Here is an 18,571-nt window from a genome sequence, read left to right as displayed (position 1 = left end):
CGTTTCACCATCAGTGTGTTCGGTCCATCGTGGGTATCGGCCGTCGTCAACAGTGGGATGATCGGATCTCAACGGCCACATTAGCGGCTACATTCGGTGTTGACCCTGACATCACCAGCATCATCCGTCGCCATCGGCTTAGTTGGCTGGGTCACGTCGGCAGGATGGACGACTCGAGCGCACCGAAGCAATTGCTGTTCGGCGAGCTGCCTGCCCCCCGTCCTCGTCACGGCCCGAAGAAGAGGTGGCGAGATGTGGTGTCGACTGACCTGGCGGACCTCGGCGTGACCACCTGGCTTGAGAGTTGCCAAGATCGTCCCGGCTGGAGACGAGTTGCGAGTAGCACTCCACCGCCACGGCCCGCTCCTGATCCTCTTCTATGTGTCTGTGGACGCCCGTTTCGTCGACCAGGAGACCTGAAACGACATGCCAAGTTCTGCGCTCGTGTCCTCACTTGAACTTTCCGACATTCGCTATCATTGCGTACGCAATGGGCAAGATCAAGGTCAAGGTCAAGGTGTGTGTGAGAGAGTGGATGGGTGCGTTTGCGTATGTATGCATGCGTATTCGTATTCATGCCTGGACGTGTGCTGTCAATGTATATTGTGTGCCTGCACCTCAACTAACTTTTACTTACACCGTGATCATGGTGATATTTCCGCGGCGCGCTCCGAGTGCTACTGCTCATTTCTTTCTACATGTATGTTCCTATTTTTCTGCCAGTTGACGCTCATGAGCAGTGATCACGGACGGTGATGATACCGAGACCTTTTTGGTCGGTTTAGCTGCTCTTGCCCCACCTCCACTGCTTCGACTGCATGCAGTCGATATGTATGTGCGTTTTTTGCATATGGGAGTAGTAAAATGCCGGTATTTTATTACTCCCTGTCAGTGACGTCACGTATTTTGGATGGTTGGCATGATGACATCACGGTCTCGTCATCATCATAGGATCGAGCTGGCATAGCTTGTACAGTATTTTCGGTTTGCCTTTCACACAAGCAGTTTCAGAAGGCGACGAAAGTTACGCAAGGTCTCCTAGCTGGATGACTTATTGCTGTGGTTGTTGTACACCCACGAGTGTTCCTCCATCCATCAGTAGATCTACAAGTACCAAGGATCGTCGCTGCTTGACGTGACCCTCCCTACTCGTACTCCGCATGCATTTTCACTGTTTTTGCCCATCTTTTTTTAGCAGTTTTGTTGTCTCTTTCAGTCATTGTTCGCACCAGTGAGCCAAGTAATCTAACAGTAGTGCAGTGGAATGATTCTTCGTGCTAGGAAACGCCAGAACTCAGTCGCTGCAAGCACAAGCATCAGTTTAGTTGAAGGTTGACTATCCTCAATATTTCGAAATGGCTGGACTAACTGAGGCTCACAAGGAACTCAAAAATCCTATTCCAGTGGGAGATTACTACGCTGTGTCTTTCCTCACCAGAGGCAGCTTTGGGCAGGTTTACCAAGGCCATCACAAAGACGTAAGTACACGCCATTGCTTTTTTTAGTCTTAACTAGTATCTGGACAAGGGAGTCGTCTGATACTAGGCCGCCTGCGTTTTGGGCTGTATGTGGCGTTTGAAACTCGAGGCCAGTATTTAGGAGCCAACTGTTCTTCCTTATCGTTATACCAAGAGTGTATAAACAGTGTTTATGCACTCTTGATTATACTCGTTGTTTTGTAATTGCAGTGGAATGATTTGTGCAGCACGGAGGGAATGCTTTGTATTGCTTTCATTTCCAAAACCTAGCTACTAGGACAGTGGAGATGTTGTTGGTCGTACTTGTGCGTGTTTCTAGCTAGTTGTCTAGCTCTGGTGTTATCATGATTGTTACTTTTCGTATGTTGTACGTGTGCCTTTGTGAAGTGGCTGCATACACTCATGCGTGTACGTGTTGTACAGTCACCAGTTGGACCTCACACATTTGTTAGAGTTGTCACAATGTTACTGGCTGGGTGTACTTGTAGTGAGTGATAGTGGCTGCTGCTAACGACCGTTTTATAACAGGCGCGTGCGCCGGCGCCCTTCAAGGGGGGGGGGGGGGGCGGGGGCCTCCGCGGGTGGAAAATTTTCAAAAAATGAAGCAAAATCCTGCATTTTGAGCTAAAAAAGGGGGTTCCGGGCACCCAGGAACCCATATGGGGCACGCGCCTGTATAATGTCTGTTGTGACTGAGATGTGGCTGTATGGCTCTTTGGGGCTCTTACACCGCATGCTGGAGTTCTATTGATTGATTTTATTTGAGGATTGACCAAAGGCTGCGACAGCCTATAGATACGTGTATTTAAGCCCAGTTTTTTCTGTGATTCCTCCCCTGAACCTGCTCGGATCACGCCGTAACTGAGCTCGCACAGAGTAAGCAGTGAGTGAGCATGTACTGCACAAGCATGTCTGCTATCACTGAGTAGCGTGACCTGGGGGTTGCACACTCGTCCCTCGTTTATCTGGGCGGTCCAGGACCGGGCACTGCCCGCTACTTTGAAATGTCCGTAACTCCGAGTCTCAAACATTTTGACGGAAAAAGACCATAGATATGCCATGTAATGTCACTGTATGCACAAAAAGTGACAAAAGAGTAGTAACATTTCCACTGAAACTCGCCCAAAGGATGTCCGGTAGACCGAAGTGCCTGTATCTTCGGGGTCCGGATATCCGAGGTATGAGTGTACATTGAAGCGGTTCACTTGTCGCTGGAACCCTGGTACAATTCTCTCTCTTGACTGGCTCGCCAGTTTTCTAGCATCCTGTGTTCATTGGCTATTAGAAACGCTACCCAATGAAGGAGTAAGAATATTATTCAGGACGCTCTGTGTGTACAATCTGTTAGTTTCACGTTTGAACATCTCATGTTTTTCAGAATCCCAACCAGCTGATAGCCATCAAAAGCATAAACTTGAACGAAAAATCACCGGATCCTGCAACCCGTGCTAAGCTAGAGTCTACTGTTACGTCAGAGATTGGGATAATGCGGGTGAGTGCCGGTATGTGTGTGTGTGTGTGTGTGTGTTTTGTGTGTCCCTGTGTATGTCTGTGTCCATGTGTGTGTGTGTATGTCTGTGTGTATTCCTAGGGGCTCCCGTAAGAAGACCATAGGTCTGTGGGAAACACCCTAGGAAAATAAAAGTTAATAATATCTGTCAGCGAGTGTGTTGTCTGTGCAGGTGTGGATATGCTGGTGTGAAGACGTGCACGCATGTTCACATGCCAATCTTGTGTCTTGTCACTGCGTGTCATTGACTAGTCTGTGACTTTGAGAGGAGCCATGCATGATCCCTTTTTTATTCTGCTCTTGAGCAACACCGGCAATGAAAGTACTTTACTCTTTCAATGGCATCAGCTAATAACGTAGTGTCTTGTATTAAAGCCTGCCTCATATAGAAGCCTGTCTCACATAGAAGCCTGTTTTGAATAGAAGCCTGTTTTAAATAGAAGCCTGTTTTGAATAGAAGCCTGTTTTGAATAGAAGCCTGATTTTCAAGATACACTGTCGGCACATACCGTATTTTCTCTGATAAGAGCCTGTGGCTCTTATCATTTCAGTGATGGCTCTACCTGCGCTACTATTAGAGACTATGCTATTTTTGGGGACGGTGCTGTGTTTTTCAATGCTCCGTTATCAAGCCAGCTACAGTCTATATAGGCATAAACTGACCATATCAAGACTTATTTTCGCAACCCTAAACTCAGGACTATTGTCGAAATAGCACGGGTGCCGGGAAGGAAGTAGTAGACCGAAAACCTCCTTACAAATATGTGTTTGGCATGCTGTACTGGGGCATGATCGATTGGGCGAATCCCGAGCAAGTGTGCTCAGAGTGAGCGTGATCGTTTGGTCGAATCCGATCGAATCCGGAGTAGGTGTACTTGGAGTGGAATCCGACCACACCGGGAGTGGCTGGAGTGGAAATGGACTTTGCCGTTTTTGGACAGCTTTCACAGAATCTTTGTACGATATGCATGTATTTTGCGTACTACACCCTTGTTTTGTTCGATTGGGCCAGCGTTGCTCGGACCACACCGCCTGCTCGCACTCAATCCAGATTCGCCAATCGATGACACCCCTGGTGTTTTATATGCAATCAGTATACTTTTTGCATACTCCAATTGTGGCCCGTGCTACTTTTAGAGACTGTGCTCTTATTATAAAACCCTCACCCAGGGTCATTTTGGAGACTGGGCTATTATTGGAGACTTGGGCTTTTATTAGAGAAAATACGGTAAGCCTTGTTTTAGTGTTGACATACGTAGAAATATCTCTCTTGACTTGTATAGAAGCCTGTCTTATGTAGAAGCCTGCAAAAGTTCCCCCAAAAAGTCATATAAGCCGCGACTTTTATACACGACTTTACGATATGCTAGCCATGGACTTTCTGTGTGTCCACCAATGGTCTACTCCGCTAATATGAATCTTTGTTGTTGTTTCGAATCTTTATTCTCATGGTGTTGTTGTTGTTCTGTACAGCGACTTGAGCATAAGAACATTGTCAATATGATTGACGTAATCGTAAGTACGGCATTGCTGTGTAAACAGCTGCCTGTTTTGCCCGCTAGCTGCATTAGCATGCAACGCGCTACTACTGTTTTAAAGTCATTTGGGTCACTCTGTGTTTGTGGAGTCTGTGACATGGAGAAGTAGAAGATAGAAGGCAGTTTGGAGGCCAGCACTCTATTTGGCTGACTACCAGCTGTAGTCAAGATAAGAACGGTTGACGCCTGCGGTGCTCACGTCAGCGCAGTCTGTCACTAGCGTGGCGGCGAGCCCTTAGGACGTATGCCGCCGATCGTTGCTTCTTGTTGCGGCGACGGCGACGTATCAGCACCCGGGCGTCCTCCGGCAGCGTTAGAGAGTGTAACTTATAGGTCGGGCAGGTTGTTGGGGATGTGGTGGTGGTGATGACTGGGGTGCGGAAACTGGTGGACCTGGACGGTGGGGGCACTGCACACCGCACAGACCAGAGATGGGAAAACCAGCAAAAACAAACGAGCACCAAAGGAGCCACACCAATGTACGCAGGCTGGACTCGAGCAGCCAGGGCGAACACTCGGCAGGAGATGAATACCCGAGGGAAAGGAGTTGCATGTCTGTGTGTGTGGGGGGGGGGGGGGGGGGACCTTGTGCACATTGTGTGCTTACATGCATGTGTGTGCTGTTTCATCTTTATCTAGTATGACGAGAAGGACCCTCACAGCATCTTCACCCTCATCCTTGAGGTAAGTACGCGCTACACGTAGTTCAGAGTTGTCCTAGGTCCACCACCTCATTTACCATCATTCTATGTGCTGTTACCAGTACAGCATTTTCCGGAGTGTGAGCCGCGCTTTAAACAGTCGTAAGTCACCCGAGAAAAGTCGGTGCGGCATACTACCATGGTCAAATGAATCATGATATACAGGGACGAGGGTTGATGTCTGTATTTTGTGACAACAAATCTGAGTGCGGTTTATACTCTGGTATATACTCTATGTGCTATTTGTCTACATGGCACTAGTTTTAACTTTTTTCCGTATGGGGATATTTATGTTTGAATAAGGTTTAACTTCATTCTGCGCGTAGCTACTCCAAGAACTCACACACTCCACCCCAGCCACGTACACATTATTCATCACTCCGTCTGAGCTAATTTTACCGCTCCCCTCATCTCTTCCTCTGTTGGGCTTGTGTAGCGTGACTGGTATTGTTTATTACTGAGGGAGTGAGAGAGTGGGTATGTATGTGGCCAGTGCTAACGTGCAGATAAACTGTTGGTTGCCTTTGATTGCCGTTGGTTGGCTTCAACTCAAACATCTTGTCAAGCTCATTCCTGGTCTGAACAGTACAATGCCATTGTGTACATGCGTACGTCGATGACAGTTTGTTAGTTTGTATCCTGCATGCGAGTACTACCCTGCTGCCAGGATATCCTTTGGGTGGTTTATTAGAGTGACCGCTGGTAAAGCCATGAGAAATTTGTGATCTCCTCTTCGATGTTTGCTGTAATGACGCTGTCAAGTTACTAGCAGCCTGTCTCTTTTGTGTGGAGTGGCTACAGTAGTGCCAAAGCATACATAGACCTTTCTCACAAAGTGCACGTGCCGTGACGCCGTGGGCATAAGGCAAAAAGTTCAAAAGATGCACTGCGTTCTGTACTGAAAACTATTAAAATTTAGTTGTTATTATACTTCGAGAAGTAGGACACACTTCAGCCTCTTGAACATTTTGAAAATTTTCACTAGTATACTTTCATGCCTTATCATCAGGTGATAAGGCATCACCTCTCTGCTCTGTTTAATCCATTGTCCATGTTCATTTGATTTTGCCTGTATTTCACCTGATGATCAGGCATGAAAGTATACTAGTGAAAACTTTCAAAATGTTCAAGAGCCTGAAGTGTGTCCTCTTCTCCTAACTGTTCTAAGTATAATTGCATTTTTGTCTCCAAGGAAATTTAGTTGTTTGTGGACATTGTATTCTTTTCTCTCATCGTTTTGAAGGCTGTGTAGCTGTTTGGAATTATTTCCTCGGTGTTACCAACCATGCCGTCAATGATACCGGTGATAACATTGCAGCAGCTGTTGGTAATGGAGTGCATGCATCAGGAGAAATGCCTGCACCTTCAGCAGAAGACTTGTGGTGTTCAGTGAACAGCTTCCTGGAGTGGATCTCTGGTATCGCATGGCTGATGTAGAAAGCTTTCAACTTCGGTAGCGAAGTATCATTCCACAGTACACTGTCACGAAATAGCCTCTCAATGTGAAGATTGGTGGAGTGTAATACCAGATGGCGTGTGCCATACGGCAATATTGGCCTCAAAACCAAAATTCACTATTTATTTATTTATTTATTTATTCAACATCTCCTGGCCCGTCCGAAGACTGCCAATAAACATGAGAGGTCAGGTGATAGCCAACCACGGCAAGCTAAAAGGGAAAAAAAAAAGAAAGATGCTGTCAGAGAGGGAAAGGAGATAGGGAGAGAAAAAGAAAGGGAGGCACATTAATAATACATGGGATCACTTCGGATGAGACAGTGTGGAAAGCTGGACTGTGAATTTCCTGATATCCTGGCATGTCTTAATGCTAGTAGGCAGGTTAGACCAAAGGGAGTATGCTGAGAAGAAAGGGGATTTCAAAAACAGAGAGGAACTAGCTCGGGGCAGTGATAAGGCATTGCGTGTTGGTCTAGTGGTAACAAACCAGTTGTACTTGGCAATATGTTTCGGGACTTGGGCTAGGAAGATTTTTTGCACAAGGATACAAAGATGCTGCTGATGTCGGGCAAGAAGAGGGTGCGTGGAAGCAAGTTTATAAAGACAAAGGGAGGCAAATGTTTGGTCTTTTCGAAACAGAATTTTCAGAAGCAAGCGTTGATGTACCTCCAGTCTGTGGAGTAAAGTCTGAGACAACCCGCACCAAGCTATATCGCAATAGTCAAATATAGGCAAAATGTACGACTTAAAGAACAATTCTCTGCAGTTATCATTCAAGTGTTGGCAGTGGGGTTGTAGCATACCTAAGGACGCACTCGCACGCTTGCACACAGACTGGACTTGTGGAGACCAGGAGAGTTGGCGGTCGAGAATAACGCCCAGGTGCTTGTGCTCGTTAACAACTTTAATAGGTGTACTATTTAGACCAGGAAAATACAGAAGTTGAGTGGGGGGCGAGGGAGAGAAGAACATGGCCTCGGTTTTGGCGAGGTTAGGCTTCAGTTTCCAGGTTTCCATCCATGTTACTGTAGCGTTGACCCCGGACTGCATGGAGGCCGTGAGGTTGTCTGCCGAGCTGTCGGAGCACATCAGAGCAGTGTCGTCAGCAAAAAGACTTACATTTGGTACAAGGGCTGGCAAGTCATTAACGTACAGTAGAAATAGGAGCGGCCCAAGTATGGACCCCTGGGGTACCCCAGACACGACTAGTAATGGGTCTGATAGGGAGGTAGATACTCTGACAGTCTGGTGGCGGCAGGAAAGATAGGATGAGAGCCATTGCAGGGCTGGACCGTGTACCAAGAAGACGGACTCTAGCTTTGCAAGCAGACCACGATGCCAGACGGTGTCGAAAGCTTTCGCTAGGTCAAAGAACACGATGCCAACATGCCGCCTGAGGTTCCGCTGGGTGTAGATGTCTTGTACTAGACGTGTTAGTTGGAAAGTTGTGGAGTCTCCACGGCAGAAACCGGATTGAGATGGTGAAAGCGCTGGGGTGACGTGGCAGTACAGAGACTCAAAGAAAATACGTTCACAGACCTTGGACACAGCGGGAAGGAGAGAGATTGGTCTGTAGTTGCCAGCCTGAGAGCGTTGGCCTTTCTTATAGATCGGGACGATAACAGCAGATTTCCAGACGGACGGAAATACTCCTGTACGATATGACATGTTAAAGAGCAGGCACAAGGGATAGGACAGAGATGGCGCAAGCCATTTGAGAACCTCATTGGGTATGCCATCTTCGCCAGGGGACTTACAATTCTTCAGGAGTTTGAGGTGCTTACAGACGGTAGCAGTCGTGGTAACGACGCGTGTGAGTGGTGCGCTAAGTTCAGGGGCTGGGGACAGCGATGGAATGACCCAATTCGGATCTTCCGGAATGCCGGATGAAACAAACTGCTTGTTCAGTGTGTCTGCAATCGCCTTCACATCGTGCTGGCGGTTGCCATTGGAGTCCGTCAGGTACTGGATTGGCGCGCGGGAGGTCCCGCGGCACTGGTTGCGAATGAATTGGTGGAGTGATGGGCGATCGGGGGAGGAGAGTGTTGCAGAAAGAGAGTTTAGAAAGGAGCGGTGTGAGGTACGAGAAAGGTGCTTGACGAAGTTGCGTTGAACTCGGTAAGCCTCCCGGTTAACCGGCGTTGGGAATTTCTTGTAGATGCTGAAAAGATCACGCTTGCGCTTCACTTCAGATACGAGGGACCGTGTCACCCATGGGGGACTAGATGTCGAGGATGTTGGGTTGGAATGTTTCCGGTTGTTGTAGCCGATAGCAAAGTTAGAGAGGTGCTGTTGGAACCCTCGTTCAAGGACGGCTGCAAAGTGATCTACCGCGGCGTCAACAGTTGGAGAGCCTTCTGGTTGCAGAAACGACCAGTCGTGGCAGGAGAAATCAGCGTTCAGAGAGTCCCAGCACTGAGAGGGAACTCGACGGAAGCGATATGGGAACGGTTTGCGAGAAGGAAGTGGCAGGTCTGGATCCGAGGGCAATGAGACGGCGAACTGGCATGAAACCATGAGATGGTCCGAGGAGCCAAGAGCGCAAGCTGTGTGAACGTCCGTCGCCAGCAGGGGTTGGTTCGTGAAGACAAGGTCTAGACATGACTGTGTTCCGGAAGATGTTGTGTGCGTTGGACTCTGCACCAGCTGATCCAAACCGAAGCAGGTAAGGGTGCGAAAAAGTGCCGCCCCAGCAGGACACGTTAAATCCGATGCGCACCACCGTTTGTGCTTACTGTTGAAGTCCCCAGCCATTATGACATGGTACGATGACATGGGAACGGTTACCAAAGCACTAGCTAGCATATCACAGAAGTGGTCTATTTCCGTGGTTTTGACTGAGGGCGGACGGTAGGTACAGCAGACGAGGATGGGTGTCGGGGAGCCTGAGATTGGGTGAAGCTCAACCCATACGGATTCACAGGTCGGACGAGCAAGGTCGTCGCGAACTTGGACTCTTCCGAAGCGATTTTGCCGGACAAGAATCGCAACTCCACCATATCCTCTGGTTGCCGTACCGGATTTGTTATCATGAGGTGGTCGGTCGCGACGAAATGTGGTATAACCGGAGATGGTGAGCGCTATGCTTGGATCTACTACTAGTCGCAAGTAGTCGTCCTCCACAGCCTTCACTTCATGCAGTATTCCCCATTGCACAGCCGTTGTCTTGTATACCCCATTGCATAGCCGTTATCTTTGGCATCTTGGAGTAACCCACGATAGTCTTCACCAAGCTGGCCGGTGATGTAGTCTCCCTACGGTTTACGACGACATGGAAAATAGATGATGTGATGCGGCCAACCCGAATATGACGCCAAAGTGGCGATCTTGACTGCTGCTTCGTGACACTGTCGATATATGATGCCAGACTGCTTGTCAATGGAGCTATCATTAGCAAGATGAGTGTACATCGCCATAGCAACATCCTCATCCAGGTCATCACTGAACTGATCATTACTAGGGCGTTGTGAAATAATCAACTGCTTAGCCTGCTTGTCCAAAGTGCGCATAGCATCCTTCTTGGCCAAAGATGGGTGGTTCCAGAATCGGAAAAAGTCAGATGTTGGTAGCTTTGATGCAAATGTATCCAGTAACTCTTGGACACAATGGCCGTCCACAGCAAGGTCTTGAGCAGCTCTCGGTTCAAATGTGGACAGAGAACCTCCACAGACCTTGCGGGATTCCTTGCCATAGGCAGTGGCCTCAAACACAGCGTCAGCCAACGGGACAGCAGGTACAGATAGCTGGGATGGAGGACGATGCCACGACATCAAGCGTCCAGTGCATGTTGTGTCTGCCTGTATCGTTGTGGTGCCTTTCTCCTTACAGTCAAGGAGGTAGAACAGGAGCGTGGCGACATGACTGCAGCTCTCACCCAGCACATTTAAGTTGCATCTGGCACTATACACAGCCCCTTGAGGCGACATAGTAATAAAAACTGGGTAGGCCGATTTCTCCCGTGACGGATAGGACTGGTGCACATGCCCTCTAGCATAGATGTACTGGGGCTTCACGGGATCAGGGCAGCACATCCACACATTCAAAACACATCCACTGGTGGAATAGCTATAGCCTTTCAGTGACTTGAAGTTGCTGCGCTGACGGTCAGAGGAGGATTTATCCCTCACTTCCACGATTTGCGTGCCTGTCCTTGTAACTAAAATCATCAATAAGGAAATCGTGTACCCAACACGAGACAGAATCATTATGTTGGCAAGGCTTCCAATTCTGCCGTGATCTCGACTGTTTTCACTGACACTTCTGGCACAATATGTGGCGCTGAGGCTACAGAAGACGTCTCAGCAAGTCCAACAAGGGTCTCCACCGACTCAGTCTTCCTCGTTTTGCTGTTGACAATTTTGAAATGTCTGCACAGCTCCTTCAGCACAGGTACGTTTGCTGACTCCAAGCGTTTCCTCAACTTTTCGGTATCACGGACACCTCGTTGAGACTGCACTGCCTCGACAAGCTCCTCGAGGGATGCCATGTCGGGGAGAGAAAGGAAATGTCAACGACAACAATTGTTCTCAATTCAAAATGATCTACATGTAGCACAAGAAAACCCCGAGTCTGTTGCCTTACGCTGCGCCGTGGTCGTCAGGTCACGTGACCTTTGTGAAGTGGTCTATGCTACAATGTCAGTTTTGGCGTTGGAACTGCTGCTGCTGGACCATACTGTGCTGCATGTGCCTGCATACTGCAGTGACTGTAGCGTATCCAACGTCCCTGCCAGTCCACTTATTCTATGTATGTGTGTGCTGTGTGTGTGTGTGTGTGTGTGTGTGTGTGTGTGTGTGTGTGTGTCTGTGTGTGTGTGTGTGTGCGTGCATGCGTGTGCATGTGTATTTGTGTGTACATGCCTGTGTGCACATTTATTCGGTGCAGTATTGTAACGGCAAGACGCTAGGAGAGTACAGAGTGCAACGTAAGAGTGATTTGTTCCTTGAGCATTCTATGTCTGACTCAGTTAGTGACCATGTCGCTGACTTCCTGACCCTTAGACGTAGACCTGGGCGAAATGGAGAAGACGATTGCTGCGCATACAGAGATACTGTAAGACCAGATATTTTAACGTCAATTTAAGTTAACGATCTCCGGATTTTTGTGGGTTAGCGAGGTGAAATTCTAACGAATTCCGTGTCAAAACCAGCAACTGACTGTACATGTACGTATCGTTTTGCAAATGACGACTTCAAATGTTAACGAATTGCTTAAATTCGTTAAATCGTTAGAATTAAATGTTCGTTAACATTACTGGTCTTACTGTAGAGCGGGTGGCACGGAATTGCGTGCATGTTCGGCTGAGGTATACTGCTGTACACCACCTCTTCTCACTTCCCTTCCACGTTCTCGTTCTCCTTGAATTAATCTGCCCCTCGTGCCTTTGCTCTTGTCTATTTTGCTGGTTTTTTCTTACTGAGCATCTGCATGAGACTCTGTGAATATCTGGCCTGGGTCCTTGTTTGGAGCGTGTGTTTACCTCCAGCTGCCAGTCATTCTTGGTTTGCATTTGTTTGTTGTTGTTGCTGTGCAGAGCGCACACTGAAGGAGCAGACAATCAGCTTCTTCTTTAGCCAGCTCAGTAAGTAGGGCACATTGTACCAATCTCGGTGTGGTGCACAAGCTACATTCTTTCCTTGCCTTTCTGCTCATTTCCCTCTGATAAGGGAACCACTCTCAAGGTTCATCTTGTACATGTATCGGCACATGTTAACTTGTGCTGTTTTCTTCTTTTGGCTAGGTGGTGCCCTGCAGTATCTGCACCACAAGGATATTATTCACCGCGATCTAAAGCCGGCCAATGTCCTACTTCACGTGCCAAGCGGCGCGGCCATTCACTCAGCCCCACCCACGTCCATTGTGGTCAAGCTGGGTAGGTTTTCTTGTTTTGTTGTACCGTACGCCTTGCCCTCATCGTAACTGTCGTTGTGTAGTCTCAACACATGTTTTGTGTACTTGCATGCAGCAATTCAACCCTCTTCTTGTTTCCAGTCAAATTTCCAATGGCAGGTTTCCGCTGATCACCGTTTCTTGAAACATGTTCGCACTCGCATACTGTAGTGTAAGCAACTAGCCAAGTCGTCCCAGAATCGCTCTGTGTAGAAGAGCCGTGTCTTGTGAGCACTATTCCGGCTGCACTCTGGCCAAGCATGCCTTGTAAGATCTTGTATGCCTGGTCAAGCATGGCGTCATGACAGGTGCACTGCTTCGATATTGTTGCCGAGTCTTCTGAGCTGCTAGTGTCTTCCTTCATCAGATAGACATCAAACTGAAGTGGTATCTATTATGCTGGAGGCACGGACTGTCTTCTTAAGTTGCTCCTATCTCACTTGACTTGACTTGACTTGTACTGCTTTTTGTTTGTTTGGATTTTTCCAGCTGACTTTGGCTTCGCTCGTATTGTGGCGGCGGACGAGCTGGCCAAGACGAACTGCGGCACACCGCTGTACATGGTACGGAACTCTAACTGTGCTAGTCACCCTTTTCACCGCCAGCTCATAACTGCGTACGAGTGGGCAATGGGCATGCATAGTCTGTATCACTGACGGCCTCACGATGTGTGTTGTGCTGGGTGGTGACAGCCTGTCCCTTGTCCAGTGCCCCACATTGCACACCTCACCATGGCTGTGTTGTGTATTATTGTCCCTGGTTTGAATCCTGATGGGGGCAGTCGATTTTTTTCTCCTGACTCCCAGTTTCAACTCCCTCAAACATATGAGTATCATTGTACGGCTAGCTACAGCCATCCCTCTTTGATCTTATCTTCTGTAAAAGCATTGTGCATTGCTTGTTATTCTGATTCTCCAACAAGCTAGTTTACTATTTTCATTCAGCTATGTTGCCATGAGCATGTTCACAAGTTCTCTCTCTCACTTTCACACACACACACACACACACACACACACACACACACACACACACACACTACTACTACTACTAGCAGCATGACTGCCCAGAGGGGCAAGTGTCACCCCTATGGAAAGGGGACCAGAAAACGGGACACGGATCACAAGCAGGACCGCGAATGTCTGGCTAGGTCCTGCTGCCGGCGGAAATTGCGTTTACAACGTGGGCAGCTGAGGGGCAGAGCTGCTCTCTCAGCAGCAGATGGTCTCGCACCACGATTGCAGTTGTGACGCTTGAACCCGGCCGCAGAACGGAAGCATCGCTGACATGTTGGGCAGTGCTGCTGGCAACAAGCTGAAAGTGGCACAGACAGACTGACTGTTGGTGTAGGAGAACTCGTGACAGGCTGGCATCGATGAACAGAGTAGCCACCCTCGCTGCGGAACCACCTCTGGCAGTTCTGGCATTGCACTGATCCACGCTGGAGATGGATGGGAAGCCGTCTCTGAGTGGTGCACTTGTGTCGCGTTCTATCTGAGACCCGTGAGAAGTTCCGGTCACACACTGCGCAATGCACAGACTTGGGCATGGTGGAGCTCGACTGAGGGGCAACCCGTACTTCCCTCCACTGTTGGCGGTCCTGAGCAAGGATGAACCACTGAGATGGCTGTTGCAGTGCAACCTTGAGGTCGGTCATCACCGTGTCTTTCCACCGTCGCCGGGGACCACAAAACGGCCGAGGCACAGGTAGCCACCCAAAGAGGAGTTGGAGGGGGGTGCGATCCTCATCCATACGCGCAACGTGCCCAGTCCATTCCAGACGCCGATTGCGGAGGCGTGTAGACATCAGTACTGGGTCTCCCCAACGGTTCCGCAGGTCTGTGGATGACAGCCGCTCGGACCACTGACGAGGCTTGGTGATGCTGAGGACAGTCCGGATGCATTGATGGTGGAATTTATCCAAACTTCTGATTTCCTGTTGGAGTGGGGTCCAACACTCTCCGCCATACAGTAATATTGAGGAAACGCAGGCCATGTACAGGTGGCGTTTACTAGAGAGGGACAGAGATCTGTCAGTGAATACCTTCTGGAGGGCTCCGAAGGCCTTTGAGGCTTCGGCAATACGGCGCTTGATGTCGGATGAAGAACGACTGTCAGGGGTCACTATGGATCCTAGGTAGGTGAACTTCGGCACGGCTTCGATAGTGCCAAGGGGGAGAACGATGTCAGCCGAGTCTTCAGCAGAGACCCCATGGCCCGCCGTCATGATCTTCGTCTTGGCGATGCTCACAGTTAGTCCAAATTCTCGGGCAACACTACAGAAGAGCTCCACACCAAACTCAGCATCACTACGGCATTCAGACACGAGAACGGCATCATCAGCATACTCCAGGTCACTAACAGACAGTGACTCGCCAGCCCTGCGCGATGATGAGCGGGGGTAGAGTTGGCCATCGATGGAAAACTGGATGCTGACAGAGTGACTACGACCTGCATCCTTTAGCCGGGCACGCCATGTCTCAACAACCGCCCCGAAGTACAGGTTAAAGAGAATGGGTGCCATGACACATCCTTGTCGGAGACCATTAACCACAGGGAACTCATCAGAGGTGGAGTTGCCAACTCGGACCGAGGCAGAGGTAGATGTGTGGAAAGCCTTAATCAGGGCCACTAGCTGTTGCGGGACCCCAAGTCGGCCCAAGGCCACCCAGAGAGCAGCGCGTGGTACAGAATCGTACGCCTTTTTCAAATCCACAAACACACAGAAGAGCTGCTGACGATGTTCGTATGCTTTCTCGATTAGCTGGCGGAGCGAGAAGATGGCATCAACACAGCCCCTGCCTGGCCGAAAGCCGCTCTGGGACTCTGGGAGTTCCGACTCAGCCACACACACACACACACACACACACACACACACACACACACTACTACTACTACTACTATTGACAGCTGCCAGAAATGGCCACGCCGCTCCCCAAAGGGAGGTACTGTCAGAGAGGTTAGGGGGGAGGAAGGCAATGCTCCAAGTGGCGTTCCAGATCTTGCCGCCTCCGGAACCGTCGGTTGTGGCAAACTTGGCAGTGAAACTTGAATTGTTGGCGTTCACACACACACACACACACACACACACACACACACACACACACACACACACACACACACACACACACACACACACACACTCTCTCTCTCTCTCTCTCTCTCTCTCTCTCTCTCTCTCTCTCTTTTCTCATTCTACATTCTTTTGTTGTTGTTCCCGCCCTGTATTGTAGGCACCAGAAATTCTCCTGGGGGAGCAGTACGATGGCCGCTGTGATATATGGAGCATGGGCGTGATGATTTATGAATGCTTTTGCGGAAGCATGCCATTCATTGTAAGGTTAAAGAAGAGTGTTCCTTTTGTCGACCTCTGTCGTGTAGGGATATTCATTTTTGTGACACAGCTGACTTTTGTGTACTTGTATTTGTGTCTTTGAGTCTGTTTTGGTCGTTGCAAGACTTGTGTGCCTTTGTTGATGCTGTATTTTGTACTGCTCCTTGTGAGTATTGTCCTCCCTTGCTGTTGTTGTTGTTGTTGTTGTTGTTGTTGATGTTGTTGTTGTTGTTGTTGTTGTTGTTGTTGTTGTTGTTGTTGTTGTTGTTGTTGTTGTTGTTGTTGTTGTTGTTGTTGTTGTTGTTGTTGTTGTTGTTGTTGTTGTTGTTGTTGATGTTGTTGTTGTTGTTGTCGTTGTTGTCGTTGTTGTTGCTGCTGTTGACTGGTTCAGGCGCACAGTATTGAGCAGCTGAGACAGAAGTACCGCAAAGGAGCTCACAATCCACGGTGAGTAGTAGTCGGTAGTATATTAATTATTCTTATCTTTTTACATCTTTCCCTCGAGTGGGTCTATTGTTATTAGGCAATTGTCTGTTATAGTCACCACTATAAATATAATCCAATCCATCCATCCATAGTTCTTTTCCACCGCTATCATCGTGTGATTTGAAGACCTCAGCCAGCCCTGTTGTCTTTGAATCAGTTTAGGATACTCAACACCTGATCTCGTGCAGCTATCTGGCCTTTCATCGATTCTACAAGACTGAACAAATAATTAATTCTGACTAGACTTCGCTTTCCATGGTCATGGTAAAGTTATTTTTTCAGAAAGGAATTTTGCAATTCGGCAGGGTGTACCCGGTCTGTGTACAAGTTGTGCACACATTGCACTGCGTGACACCATTGTATTATTGTTGTGTTAATGTGCAGGATCCCGAAGGAGATGTCAGGTGCTCTCTCAGATCTTGTCACTGCAAGTCTGTGTGCAAGTCATCAGCGCATTTCCTTCTGTGAGTGCAGCGTGCATAGTGTGTGTTTTCCAGCTTAACCCTGGCATTCATGTGATGTTGACCTGCCAGCGTGGCAATGCTGCCGCACTACGTGACATTGTAATCACAAGCTATGCTGCTAAACCCTTGCAAATTGTGCTCAATGCCACAGGGGCAGAGCCGAAAACACAAGTCGGCAATGGAACGAGGCTGAATTAAGCTGTAACTCGGAGTTTCATGGTTATCCGCCAATCCTCAGACCACAATGATGATGTGACATTAGAGAGGTTCTGCACAACGAAAATTCGAACGAAGCTTCGCGACAGGCCTTGCGAAAATGTGCACGAATTTTCGCACGAACTTTGTGTTCTGCACATTTTCGTAGTTTGCACCCGCCAAGTGCACGTACGACATGACCCAATCTCACGAAACTTCCTACGAAAGTTCATTTCGCGTTCCCTGCAAGTTTCGCGTCCAAAGTTGCGAAAGTTCGTGCAAAGTTGCGAAAGTTCGTGACGTGGAGCGAAAGTTCGTACACATTTTCGTTTTGCAGAACCTCTCTAATATACTAGTATTAATGTTTTCTACACTTGCAGTGGCACTCACTCAGTACGAACTCTGATGAAGACATGTTAGTGCTCTTGCTTACTGTGGACATTGTCCGGAGCACATGCTGAAGTCTCAGTTAGGATAAGAAGTTACTGTATCTGGACTACTAGGTACACTTTGCTGCTGCTGCCCATGCGAGTACGTCTTGTTAGAGTTCCACTGTATTTGAAATGGAAGTTGGGATCATTGACTGGTTGACTATATCATATGCCTGCAGCTTTATCCCTGTTGATCATGGTCTGTGCTTATACAGTGGATTTGTTCAACGTCTGCGGCAGGTCACTAATTTTGCTCAAATTTGCTGCTGATTGCATGCTTGACCGGTGTGACATCACTAGCATTGTGTTGTTGTTCTCTTTTTGGGTTTTTTGTCACTTTATAGCACACTTCTTCTCCCATCGATTTCTTCAACTTGGTAAGCCATCTCTGTGATAAATGCATTCACAATTTCACATTTGTACTTTTCTTGTATGCTTGCCTTGAAAAGAGTATTCTAACAGAGGACGAGGTATGCATTATGCAATGATTCTTTTGTCCTTTGTCGTCTAGGCATGTTAAACTTGCAGCAGTTACCCTGGCTTGTGTGGTCACCCTGGCTTGAGAGGTCACCCTGGCTTGAGAGGTCACCCTGGCTTGAGAGGTCACCCTGGCTTGAGAGGTCACCCTGGTTTGAGAGGTCACCCTGGCTTGAGAGGTCACTCTTGCTTGAGAGGTCACCCTGCCTTGAGAGGCCACTGACATGCAATACTGTGCTAGACCAGTCCCATGTGTATAACTATAATCCGGCTTCATCTCTACTCTTTTTGCCTGAAACCACTGTGATGTTGCTCTTTTCATCTATCATTTTCAGATGCACCATCCATTCCACCAGGATCGTTATCAAAATGGGCCGCATCTCCGCCAAAGGCGTCACCGTCAGTCGCCATTCCCCGATCAGCCGCCAGGGTATGGTTCCTGTGACTACTGTCTGAGCAGGGTTGGACCTTTCCTTGTACATCATGTGTGCAGAGGCATGGCTGAACCTCGTCATTCTATCAGTTGTCCTGCTCATATAGTGTACATGTACTCGACAATTGTTTACACCCACTGCTCTTTTAAGCATCAGAATTTGGCCGTGTACTGATTGCT

At 48.4% G+C, this 18,571-nt stretch overlaps 1 protein-coding gene across 1 annotated transcript in view; it reads left to right on the top strand.

Annotated features, from left to right (window-relative positions):
• The first annotated feature begins 995 nt into the window (after window positions 1-995).
• LOC135810076 (serine/threonine-protein kinase ULK1-like) overlaps window positions 996-18,571 on the top strand; it is a 31,623-nt gene continuing 14,047 nt past the window's right edge. Inside the window, exons 1-13 of the mRNA XM_065323544.1 lie at window positions 996-1,478; window positions 2,857-2,970; window positions 4,462-4,503; window positions 5,166-5,210; window positions 11,570-11,609; window positions 12,219-12,266; window positions 12,426-12,557; window positions 13,064-13,137; window positions 15,805-15,906; window positions 16,297-16,352; window positions 16,776-16,855; window positions 17,826-17,858; window positions 18,294-18,388. Coding sequence (XP_065179616.1) covers window positions 1,356-1,478; window positions 2,857-2,970; window positions 4,462-4,503; window positions 5,166-5,210; window positions 11,570-11,609; window positions 12,219-12,266; window positions 12,426-12,557; window positions 13,064-13,137; window positions 15,805-15,906; window positions 16,297-16,352; window positions 16,776-16,855; window positions 17,826-17,858; window positions 18,294-18,388 — 984 coding nt within the window. The 5' untranslated portion in view covers window positions 996-1,355. The remainder of the gene's footprint in view (window positions 1,479-2,856; window positions 2,971-4,461; window positions 4,504-5,165; window positions 5,211-11,569; window positions 11,610-12,218; window positions 12,267-12,425; window positions 12,558-13,063; window positions 13,138-15,804; window positions 15,907-16,296; window positions 16,353-16,775; window positions 16,856-17,825; window positions 17,859-18,293; window positions 18,389-18,571) is intronic.

Source organism: Sycon ciliatum, chromosome 2 (genome assembly GCF_964019385.1).
Source record: "Sycon ciliatum chromosome 2, ocSycCili1.1, whole genome shotgun sequence".
Taxonomy (NCBI): domain Eukaryota; kingdom Metazoa; phylum Porifera; class Calcarea; order Leucosolenida; family Sycettidae; genus Sycon; species Sycon ciliatum.
Note: the sequence above shows the minus strand (reverse complement) of the source record. Positions and strands in the feature narration are given on the sequence as shown.